Source organism: Xyrauchen texanus, chromosome 6 (genome assembly GCF_025860055.1).
Source record: "Xyrauchen texanus isolate HMW12.3.18 chromosome 6, RBS_HiC_50CHRs, whole genome shotgun sequence".
Lineage (NCBI taxonomy): Eukaryota > Metazoa > Chordata > Actinopteri > Cypriniformes > Catostomidae > Xyrauchen > Xyrauchen texanus.
In genome coordinates this window covers 43533206-43546046 of record NC_068281.1, presented here as the reverse complement: position 1 = coordinate 43546046, position 12841 = coordinate 43533206, and the positions used below count along the sequence as shown (strand labels likewise).

The following is a 12841-nucleotide window of genomic DNA, read 5'->3' as shown; positions in this document are numbered from 1 at the left end:
CCTTCAAGTCCACACATTTTCAATCTGACTTGACATCAGATAGCCGTTTCCTGCAGCCGCAAAACACCCCCATAACAGAACTGACCCACCTCCATGCTTGACTGTGGGGATGGTGTCGTTCTTGTCATCAGGTTGTAGTCTTTTCCAAATGCACTGCTGACCCATGGGTCTAAATCTCATTTTCTGTTTAGTGTCATACGTCCATAAAACCTTCTTCCAGGACTCCACAGGTCTTTCCTAATTCCTTCTTGAATATTCAAATCAACATTTCTCTTGACGTTTTGCTTTCTTCCACACCCAAGAAGTTTGCTGTTGTACCACATTTTAAAAATGTATTAATGGTGCTGCCAACAATGTCTATTGGAAATTGAAGTGCCTTGGAAATGTACTTTTAGCACCTTTCTTGTGTGATGAAACAATCTCTTCTATTAGCTTTTGTGACATCTTATATTTAATTGCATTTTTTGCATAGAAATTCATTTGTGCTTACATTACTACATTTAAATATTAACTTAAATTAGTGCCATTGTAGGATGATGGCTTAATTTTGTTTTAAAACAATTAAGTAGCCTTATATTTAAGAAACAGCTACATGCAATAGGGGTTGAATAATTATGACATGGCTGTATTTAAAAATAAATCTTGCCATTTAGAAATATTAGGTTATATATTCACGCTATGACTTTGTCACTCAACTGATATAGATGTAAAGTTTAAAAAAAAAATCAGAGTTATCAGAAAGGGTGGGTTGAATAATTTTTCAATCTCTCTAAAATTTGTGTGTATATGTGTGTGTATATATATATATATATATATATATATATATATATATATATATATATATATATATATATATTCTTGTTGCACTCTAATCTGTCTTGGATAGTTTTTTTCTGATACAACTGAAATTTTGTAATGCAGCACTTTTCGTATTACTGTCTCCTGATGAATTGCATGTGTTTTATTAGTCCTCTTTTGTATGTCACTTTGGATAAACCTGTCTGCTAAATGAATAATGGTTCTTAGTTTGCCTATTAAAGCCTGTAGACTGAATTTCATGTTACGGGAGCGGGTCAGATTTGCCAGGAAAATCAAAAGGATGTGACGTTTATGCATGCTGCCGAGAGCCTTGCCTCAGACAGTAGCTTCTCTCCCGCTCCTCAACAGTGACAACAGACAGCAACACTAGGTAACATTATCTTAGAGATGGAATCCAGCAAACAGTCGGCTCCCAGCACAACACAGACTCCTACACAAACTCAGAGTAAGCCACAAAAAAAAAAAAATCATTTATCTACTGAATCCAGTCTGGCTAAGCGGGAATGTGATCGTGGTCCAGCGAAAACTAGAGTGAATATCGGCAGGGCATTTGATTCCTGGAGGGACATTTGTTTGGTTTTGGGGATCAAAACCGACCCTGAATTGGCGTTCTTCTTATTGGACAGGTAAGCTTACATAACTGCAAAGCATGTTTATAGTGCCATAAGGATTGATCTGTGTCATTTTAGCTAAACTACAATAACACATGAAATTAATAATAGACAATGTTCAAGATAATGCAAAAAGACACATTCATTAGTGTAACGTAACTTGGTTACACAGAAAATATATGCATTCTAGTATTATAAAACAATAGAGCATCGATATATCAAAATGACAGTTGTAATGGAATCACATCAATACTGAATTGTGTCAGCAAATGTATAATGCACAGTCTATTTTATAATCAGCTACTGTCATCCACCAACTATTGATAAAGCTGGCTAGCTAGCTAACGCCAACATCGGTTATCGTATAAATGCAGTCAATGTATCATGCAAAGAAAAGTGATTATTTCAAACTACAGTCTGGCATAGTCAGACCTTTATCCACACATTGTTTTAGCCCTGTTCCAGAACTGGATAATCAAATATAATATACAGTCTCAAATTTGTAGTAAAACAATCATTTGTGTGTAATTTCAATTATGCTACCTCATCTGTCATTATGATGCTAGTGAATCACGTTGTCTCTTTGTACGTTACGTCATTGTTTTGGTCGATGCTCGCTTCTCTATAAAGTGTGTATTCTATATATTCTATAATAACGAGTATTTAAATAAAAAAGGTTTCCCCCCAAAAATGATGTCTTATTTTGAATCCGTTTGTGTCGTGTTAATTTTCAACATTAATATTAATTTATAATATATATAGAAATAGGATGTCATTATGTCCGTAGGTCTGTTTTTGTTTATATTAATAAATTATGAATAATCAAGACATAGATTTTTGTGGGTTAGAGTACTTGAAAACAAAATTACTTGAAAATGCCCATCTCTTATTTCTAAATCTCTGCACCTCCACATTCACACTTGTGCCTTTTTATTTATTTAGTGAGCCACATGTTTCTCTTATCTAATTATTGAATTACTTTCAGACAACAACAACAACCAGCTCTAATGAACTGACATTGTATTACATTTAATGCATTTTGACCCTGACTCTTCCCACATGAAGTACAGTGATATGGCTTCTCTCCAGTGTGCACTCTTACATGTGATTTCAGGGCTCCTGATGTACCGAAACTCTTTCCACAAAAAGAACACACATGACACACATTAACACACAGTTAAATGGCTTTAATCCAGAGTGAGAGCGCAGATGAAGTGTGAGATAGACCGATAGCTTGAAACTCTTTCCACACTGATGGCATTTGAATGGCTTCTTTCCAGTGTGAATTCTCATGTGACGCTTAAGATTTCCATTTTGTGTGAAACTCTTTCCACATTGAGAACAGGTGAAATGCTTCTCTCCAGTGTGAATTTTATTGTGACGCGTAAGATCTCCTTTTTGTGCAAAACTCTTTCCACACTGATGGCAGGGGAAGGGCTTTTCTCCGGTGTGAAGTTTGAAGTGAAAATTAAGGTTTTCTTTTTGTGTGAAACTCTTTCCACAGTGAGAGCAAATAAAATAGTTTTTGGCTCTTGCTCTTCGAGTTCTTTTCTGTGAGGAATTAATTTCCATCTTAGAGCCACTAAAAAATTCTTCACCAGTCTTGACATTAAGCAGCTTTCGATTCTGATGTTTCTCCTCCACGTCATTCAGTTCTTGACTTTCCTCTTTCACTTCTATCAAGCCTAAAATCAACATAAATTGACATTTGTAAAAAAAGAAATACAATTTCATGCCAGTATGGATCAAATGCCACTCATATACTTTAAGATATTGTAAATGCTGATGGTTCTGTAATTCTCAAGTAGATTTTGGTATTATTTGTTTAAGTAATATTTTACCACTTCTTTTCTTTTGTAACCACAGCTGTCAGATCTAGTGAACTGTACGAACCTGGCAAAAATTAAGAGTTCTGGCAAACTTTCTGCAAACTCGCCATTTTATTTTCACATGCAAATGATCTTTGTGGCAAATTCTTGATTGTCGCCAAAGGTTTTCTGCAGGTTCACCACTTCCGGTGAAGACCTGCAAATGTCTGGCACACATTTTCAGCAAATTGGAAGCTCATGTGAAAATAATAAAAACGTTTTCTTTTATTTTCTTTTTTTGTAATGGAAGCTTTGTTGCATCAATGTTCCTCAACAGTCTTTATGAAGAATCAAGAATGAACACCAACCTCTTTGTTCTTCAGTATCTTCATGATTCATTCTGCATGATTCTGTAATACTGATGTCTTCACTCTCCTCTTTAAACTCTTCTTTAACACACTGCATTTTTATAATAGTATGCCAGTAAACTTCAGTTATAACCCACCTTTAACAAATGAGCAAACATAGTTATTTAGACATTTAGTGATGGTAATTTACAACAAAAACATGAATCCAGACTTTAAACAAACACATTGCACAGAATTGACATTCAGTTGAGACTGGACTATTTTTAATGGCAAATTCTGGGACTGAATGTCAATTTTGTGCAATGTGTTTGTTTAAAGTCTGGATTAAGAGGATACATGAATGCTGGCAGGCGTTAAATGTGTTGAATGAGAAGATGAAATGATGATGAATATAAAAAGCATGTCTTTTAGAATCCAATTACACCTCAAGAATCAAAGTCTGCAAAAGGCCATTCATACACAAAAAACTCCCAATACAATCTACACAAGTCAATTTAACAGACATAAAAGCTGTTTCAAACAATCCTGCATCAAACAAACATTTCCATTTTACAGCAGTTACTCACAAGATCTGGAGAAACAGAGATACAACTCTGTGAAATACTTCATGTTTATTACCCTCTGGAGGTGGGGATGAGTATTGCACCCATGAGAAACGCAGTCTTCTTTAATATTTTTATTATTTATTTATTTTACTTCCAATTATGAATCACATACATTTGTAATGGCAATTCAAGCAGAATGAATAAACAATAAAGCAATCATATGCATTAAAATATGCAATATCACAGTTGGTACAATTACAATACAAATGTACCTAAACTAAAATAACAAAAAAGGAATTCGAAGAGAGATCTTTTTTTTAAGGTGTTGTATAATTTTGGCAAATTTTCAGGCCTGTTTACTTTTCATCTGTGTTGGGAGTAACCTATTACAATGTAACACATTACTGTAATTAAATAACTTTTTTCTTGGAAGGGATTACTCTTCGTTTTTTAATAATTTAATTAGTTAGTTGATGTACAGTATAGAATTTCAAAAATTCGATGTAAAACAATACTGAATTTAAAATTCGAAATTTAACGTCTATTGATAACATTTGTTTTCAAATTCAACGCAGCCTTTTTAAAAGCACTGGCAATATGTCTGCGCATGTTAGCTCAAGTGAAATGAGGTCGGAAGATACCAGAGGCTGATTTTCTAAATGAAAATATCCCCAATACTATAAATTTATGACAAATACAGATCTGTATCAACTGTATCTGATAGGTGGGTATCAAAAGTACTGAATCAACGAAAGCACTTGACATAGCAACATAGATATACATGTTTGAGAGATTGCAGGGGCTGTTCACATCGAACGTGTTTTTGCCCCAGCGTATATTATTTTTATCAGTAGAATGTATTCGAAAATATTGGGGGCCTTACAGAAAAAAACTTTTAGATTTACATTGTTAAAGACACATGCTTTTTCTCTTCGATGATTGTATCTTTTTGCATGTTTCAACTGTTTTCTGATGCAATCATGCGCCAGACATCTTTCACTGCTGCAGCGCGTCTTGCTGTTTCTTTAGAGTCTTGTGCAGAATTTATGGATTTTAGACACTGTGTCAAGTTAACATAAGTCAATATTTAAAAAGAAATTTGGTTTCGTTTTGCACTGCATCTAGCTTGTTTTTAAAGCACAGGTGGCACCAGGGGCGTCGCTAGACTTTAGTGACATCTGGGGCTAAGACCACAAGAATCCTTCCTTCCATGGCAGGGCCTGAAATTCGGAGCGGTATTGCAGGTATTGCGCTCAGTTTAAACATTCCCGCAAGTTCCACGTTCATAGCGTGGGTCATTCCCACACATTTTTATTCACTTTACATTCCAGCTGCAAATTATTAAACCATTAAATACAAATGAACAAATCAAATTAATAAAACATGTTTTTGTATCAAACTGTAATTCCAGAGGATGCGCAAGCATCCACTCTATCTCTCCCTCTCTCAGTTTACACAGTTTAGTGTGAGCGCGTGCAGTGAGCTCAGTGTGTCGCTCAGTTGTCGCTCAGTTACTGAATTTAAGATGTTATAAACCTTTCAAAACCAATTCGACATGCAAATGCCATCTACGTTAGCAAGCAACGATATAAAGCTATATAATTGTTAAAGCTGCTAACATTGCAAGCGCGTGACATTGCAAAAATCTATAGTTCTGACGAAGTTCATTTCTTAGCACTCCATCATCAGTCATAATGCAGCACATTTGACATGAAAGGCAGAAATAGCAAAAAAATACTTTGTGTACCAGCTGCATGATGAAGAGAGACACTTAAACATCTATTACATCTCTCATCTTTATCTCTTTAGTGTTCCAGGCACGGAAATTAACGGGGGCTCTGGGCAAACATGGCCTCTAAATTTAAAATATGGTGCATAAAAAGCCCCCGCAAAGAGTTCCTGTTGTTTTATTGATAACATCTGATAAAGGACTAGTTCCCAATACATACATCACAATCTTCATTTGAAGAATATTATTTGTTTCGTGGCGCCAGTTGTGTAGATGTTGCCGAGTCAGTGGCGGATGCTCACACCATAAACATGCACAGACAGCACTCTGCTTCTCGCTCCGCATCAGTTCGCTGTTGTGCTCCAAAGCTAAATTGACTCTTTGCTCCTTTCATTCAAAATCTACTGTCCTAATGAGTAACACTATCGCTCCCTGTGCTATAACCTACTTTCCTGCCCATCGGCTCATATACACCTGTCTGATTGAAAAACCTCCTCAGCTAATAATGGATGTTATGTATTTATTTAAGCTAACCAGGTCCTGAGAGGACAAACAATATAATGTAACCAAAACCTATAATGTTGTTAATAACTTGGTGTATATATTGATAAAAACAATGAAGATTAGAAATGAGGCTTATAGATTATATATTTAGAAATAAGGCTCGGCTAATAAAACTTTAGTGCATCTGATACAGAAAAGCTGCACACCTCTGAGAGAAGCTACATGCCTTGTTGTCACTAAGATTCAATGTCCTGAAGAAGTTCAGGTGTCAAAGAAGTCTTTATGTGACTGTTGCACCATTGCACATGATTCCAGATTGTAAAGTTTCAGTCCAAGTTAAAAGCATTCAGCGTGTGATAAACAGTAAGCCATGATTTTTTCCCTTCTACTCAGTTTTGCTGCGGGGCTGCTGTAAAACTCTTCACTGTTACTATACTGTTATGAATGTTGCCAACGATGCTTACATTAAATACAGCCTTTTGCAACAAATGTACTTGTTTGGAGAACAAATTATAAAGAGAGTGATCGATTTTGAGTTGCAGATTGTACAGTTTAAGAACAGTTCAAAAATAAATAATTTGATGTAATGGGGTTTAATTTGAAAAGCAGATGAACACAATGAAGTGTGAGAATCCAAGTGCAGTTTATTTATGAGTGATATACAAAAACGTGAATCCAAAACAAACATAAATGACTAGACTTGACACAATTTTACAATAACACAATACTTGACAAATTACAATGGTAAACATGAGGGCTTAAATACATGAACATGGGTAACTACAAGACAGAGACAACCAATGACAAGACTAAACTAAGGAACATGAAAACAAGGCAATGAAACAAAAACCAATGAAAAAACAGAACTGATAACAAGACTGTTAAACACTGACCCATGAAGAGACAGGACTAATAAACAATGGAACAAAGGGTCACATGACAGTAACATGACAAGGATCCAATAAGACCAAAACACATGAAAGCATGGCAGGAACAAGGAAATTTGTTTTCAAAATAAAAGACATGAACAAACACAAAAAAATGTGACATATCCCCCCACAAGGGGTGGGTCCTTGCATTTGAGGGCAAAAATGTTTTAATTGATTGTGTAAAATAGGCACATAATATCGAAATATCGATTGCAGGGCCCTGAACCTAATCAAATAAAAATTGTTTTGTGGCAGACTTTGAAGTATTGGCAAATATCAGATTCGGGGCCAAGAGAATCGATATAAGATCGCATCATGAAGAAATGTCCGATATACACCCCTAATAATCAACATCTCTTCTTACAGGCATTATTCTGGGACCCATCATTCAAGCAAATGGGTTCTCTTATCACTGCTACGCTGATGACACTCAGCTCTACTTGTCTTTCCAGCACAACGACACCACAGTGACTGCTCGAATCTCGGCCTGTTTGGCAGAGATCATGGCCTGGATGAAGGAACAACACCTGCAAATTAACTCAGCAAAGACTGAGCTCCTCGTCTTTCCAGCCAACCCTGCAGTTGAACACATCACCTTTCAGCTGGGTTCAACTACAATAATGCCTTCTAAAACTGTCAGAAATCTTGGGGTAACCAACTAAATTTCACAGACCACATCTCAAAGACAGCATGATCACGTAGATTTACACTTTAAAATATCAGGAAAATAAGACCTTTCCTCTCTGAACATGCCACACAACTTCTTGTTCAGTCACTTGTCATAACAAGACTGGACTACTGTAACAATCTCATTGCAGACCCCTTCATGAGCGATTCAGCCCCTGCAAATGATCCAGAATGCAGCAGAACATTTGGTCTTTAATGAACCAAAGAGAGTATATATTACACCACTCCTTTCCTCCCTTTACTGGCTGCCAATTTCTGCACATAGCAAATTTAAGGCTCTTATACTGGCATACAGAACCTTCACTGGGTCTGCTCCAGCATACCTAAAATAAATTCTGCAGAGCTTTGTACCCACCAGAAACCTGCGGTCGGCTAATGAGCGGCACCTTGTACCAACACAGAGGCACCAAAACAGTTTCCCTGATTTTCGGTTTCACTGTACCTCATTGGTGGAACTAGCTTTCCAACTCCATCCATGAAGCTGACTCACTCTCTGTCTTCCAAAAATGAGCACTTAACCATGCATTCATAAAAAAGCCACTTTGCGTACCACGGTCTCAAGATGAATCACTTATGATGTATTATTCCTCTTTTTAAGTCCTTTGGATAAAAGTGTCTGCCAAATTCATAAATATAAATGTACATACACTCACCTAAAGGATTATTAGGAACACCTGTTCAATTTCTCATTAATGCATTTATCTAATCAACCAATCACATGGCAGTTGCTTCAATGCATTTAGGGGTGTGGTCCTGGTCAAGACAATCTCCTGAACTCCAAACTGAATGTCAGAATGGAAAAGAAAGGTGATTTAAGCAATTTTGAGCGTGGCATGGTTGTTGGTGCCAGACGGGCCGGTCTGAGTATTTCACAATCTGCTCAGTTACTGGGATTTTCACGCACAACCATTTCTAGGGTTTACAAAGAATGGTGTGAAAAGGGAAAAACATCCAGTATGCGGCAGTCCTGTGGGCTGAAAATGCCTTGTTGATGCTAGAGGTCAGAGGAGAATGGGCCGACTGATTCAAGCTGATAGAAGAGCAACTTTGCCTGAAATAACCACTCGTTACAACCGAGGTATGCAGCAAAGCATTTGTGAAGCCACAACACGCACAACATTGAGGCGGATGGGCTACAACAGCAGAAGACCCCACCAGGTACCACTCATCTCCACTACAAATAGGAAAAAGAGGCTACAATTTGCAAGAGCTCACCAAAATTGGACAGTTGAAGACTGGAAAAATGTTGCCTGGTCTGATGAGTCTCGATTTCTGTTGAGACATTCAGATGGTAGAGTCAGAATTTGGCGTAAACAGAATGAGAACATGGATCCATCATGCCTTGTTACCACTGTGCAGGCTGGTGGTGGTGGTGTAATGGTGTGGGGATGTTTTCTTGGCACACTTTAGGCCCCTTAGTGCCAATTGGGCATCGATTAAATGCCACGGCCTACCTGAGCATTGTTTCTGACCATGTCCATCCCTTTATGGCCACCATGTACCCATCCTCTGATGGCTACTTCCAGCAGGATAATGCACCATGTCACAAAGCTCGAATCATTTCAAATTGGTTTCTTGAACATGACAATGAGTTCACTGTACTAAAATGGCCCCCACAGTCACCAGATCTCAACCCAATAGAGCATCTTTGGGATGTGGTGGAACGGGAGCTTCGTGCCCTGGATGTGCATCCCACAAATCTCCATCAACTGCAAGATGCTATCCTATCAATATGGGCCAACATTTCTAAAGAAAGCTTTCAGCACCTTGTTGAATCAATGCCACGTAGAATTAAGGCAGTTCTGAAGGTGAAAGAGGGTCAAACACAGTATTAGTATGGTGTTCCTAATAATCCTTTAGGTGAGTGTATATAACAGAGAATGGGGTATGTATGGATATTTTACAGACAAGACAACAGGGACTACAAAAAAGTCGTTGTCTGACTAAGAGGCTCCGGAAGAGACTAATATGGGCATTCCAGAAACCTCAGAATTAGTGCTGTCAGTTGATTCAAATCACATATTTTTTTGTATTTTTGAAATTTGACGTTATATTTACTTATTTTATAAACAAAGCCTTCCACAGTATAAAGATAGAAATGCACTAAAATAGCACCAATTCATGTAAAATTAAACATTTCCCTAATTTCAATTAAATAGCACCCTACTTAGGCAATTGATTTATCATAAATCCCATCTAGGCTAGCTTTGGAAAAGAAAATAGCATTTATAGCTACACTATATAGACAAAAGTATTGGGACACCTACACATTACACCTACAGGAACTTTTATGACATCCCATTCTAAATCCATAGGCATTCATATCGAGTTGGTCCCCACTCTTCTGGGAAGGCTTCTACAAGATTTTGTCTGTTGGAATTTTTGCCCATTCTTCTAGAAGAGCATTTGTGAGGTCAGACACTGATGTTGGACGAGAGGGCCTGGCTCACAATCTCTGTTCTAGTTCATCCCAAACATGTTCGATAGGGTTGAGGTCAGGACTCTGTCTGGGCCAGCCAAGATCTTCCACACATACTCATCCAACCATGCCTTTATGGACCGTGTTTTGTGCACTGGGGCACAGTTATGCTGGAACAGAAAAGGGCCTTACCCAAACTGTTCCACAAAGTTGGAAGCATAGAATTTTCCAAAATGTCTTGGTAAGCGGAGGCTTTCCCTTCAGTGGAACTAAGGGGCCTAGGCCAACCCCAGAAAACAACCCCATAGCATTATCCCTCCTCCACCAAACTTTACAGTTGGCACAATGCAGTCAGGCAGGAAATGTTCTCCTGGCATTTGCCAAACCCAGACTCATCAATCAGACTGCCAGATAGAGAAGCGTGATTCATCACTCCACAGAACATGTTTCCACTGCTCCAGAGTTCAGTGGTACCATGCTTTACACCACTCCATCCGACGCTTGGCATTGTGCTTAGTGATAAGGCTTGCATAGAGCTGCTTGACCATGGAAACCCATGCCATGAAGCTCCCGGCACACAGTTTTTGTGCTGATGTTAATGCCAGAGGAGGTCTGGAACTCTGCAGTTATTGAGTCAGCAGAGCATTTTATGCACTATGCACCTCAGCACTTGGCGACCACGCTCTGTAACTTTACATGGACTGCCAATTCATGGCTAAGTTTCTGTGGTTCCTAAACGCTTCCACTTTGCAAAAATACCACTTACAGTTTATCGTGGAATATCTAGGAGGGAAGAAATTTCTTGATCTAGTGAACTGAATTAAGTTGAACTCACTATTGAAGACTGAAGTGTCACAAAGTGTTGACCTGGAAATTAAATTAGCTCAAAATGACAGTTTTGGACAACGCTTTTTTAAATGAATCTTCAGACTACTTGATTGAGTGAAACTCTTCCCACATGAAGTACAGTGGTATGGCTTCTCTCCAGTATGCATTCTCAAATGTGCTTTCAGGTGTCCTGAAGTAATAAAACTCTTTCCGCAAAAAGAACACACATGAGGCTTCTCATTTGCATGAGATATCAGGTGTAACTTCAGCTGTGATGCACCAATAAATGTCTTGCCACACTGATCACAGTTAAATGGTCTTAATCCAGAGTGATAGCGAAGATGAACTGAAAGATTGCCTGCTTGTGTGAAACTCTTTCCACAGTGAGAACAGATGAAAGGTTTCTCTCCAGTGTGAATTCTCATGTGACGCTGAAGATGTCCTTTTCGTGCAAAACTCTTTCTACATTGAGGACATGTAAAAGGTTTCTCTCCAGTGTGAATACTCATGTGACGCTGAAGATGTCCTTTCTGTATGAAACTCTTTCCACACCGAAGGCATGTGAAAGGCTTCTCTCCAGTGTGAAGTCGCAGATGACTCTTAAGGGTTGCTCTCATTGAGAAACTCTTGCCACAGTGAAGGCATGTGAAAGGCTTCTCTCCGGAGTGACGTCGCAGATGACTCTTAAGGTTTGCTCTCACTGAGAAACTCTTTCCACACTGAGAGCAGGTGAAAGGCTTTTCTCCAGTGTGAATTCTCATGTGACCCTTAAGATCTCCTTTTTGTGCAAAACTTGTTCCACACTGAAGGCAGGTGAAAGGCTTCTCACCAGTGTGAAGTCTTAAGTGAGTTTGAAGGTTTCCTTTGAGTGTGAAGCTCTTTCCACAGTGAGAGCAGGTGAAAGTATGTTTTACTCTTGTTCTTTTAGTTCTTTTTTTTGAGAAATTATTTTCTGTCTTTAAACCACTAAAAGGCTCTTCACTCTTTTTGAAATATTCAAATGTGTGATACTGAAGGCGTTTATCTTTCACTTCATCAAGTTCTTGACTTTCTTCTTTTGCTTCAGTCAGGTCTAAAATTAAAACTGAAAATTAAAAAATGTTACATAAAATTTAACCAATGTTTAAAGTTAGTAAGCAGCAAATGCCAAGAATCTACTTTGTGATCTTTTATATAATGAAAGTTAATTCTCTCATGAAGATTCTGGTATTATTTGTTTGTTTAAAGCAGCACTACACGTCATATTTTTTGATTAACAATGACCAAATTGCCATTATTGATTAAGTACTTAAACAGTTAACTTGTTTATCTGTTAGCATTTGGCTAAGTTGTTTACCTGCTGTAATGCTTGGATATGTTTTCTGGTAGATTTGTTGAAGCTTATATTGCTTGTCATGCTTTTATGAATCAAACATTGCTTGTGTGTGAATCGATCGCGATGTATCTATATTGTCAGGTGAAGTTACGGTTACATGTTTAATATGTATGACTTCTGAAATTGACTTCTTGTCATTGTTAATTGCATATTTAAGCATATTATTTTTACGTTTAACAAAGTATATTTTATTCCCATCATTATTGAATCCTTTTTTTA

At 37.7% G+C, this 12841-nt stretch overlaps 1 protein-coding gene across 3 annotated transcripts in view; it reads right to left on the bottom strand.

Moving 5' to 3' along the window:
- Positions 1-9390: 9390 nt before the first annotated feature.
- Positions 9391-12841, bottom strand: part of LOC127644906 (gastrula zinc finger protein XlCGF8.2DB-like) — a 60553-nt gene continuing 57102 nt past the window's right edge. For 2 of the 3 annotated variants that reach the window (XM_052128352.1, XM_052128351.1), the window contains exon 3: positions 9391-12331. In XM_052128352.1, coding sequence (XP_051984312.1) covers positions 11304-12331 — 1028 coding nt within the window. In that variant the 3' untranslated portion in view covers positions 9391-11303. The remainder of the gene's footprint in view (positions 12332-12841) is intronic. The other variant, XM_052128353.1, reaches the window with a different exon arrangement.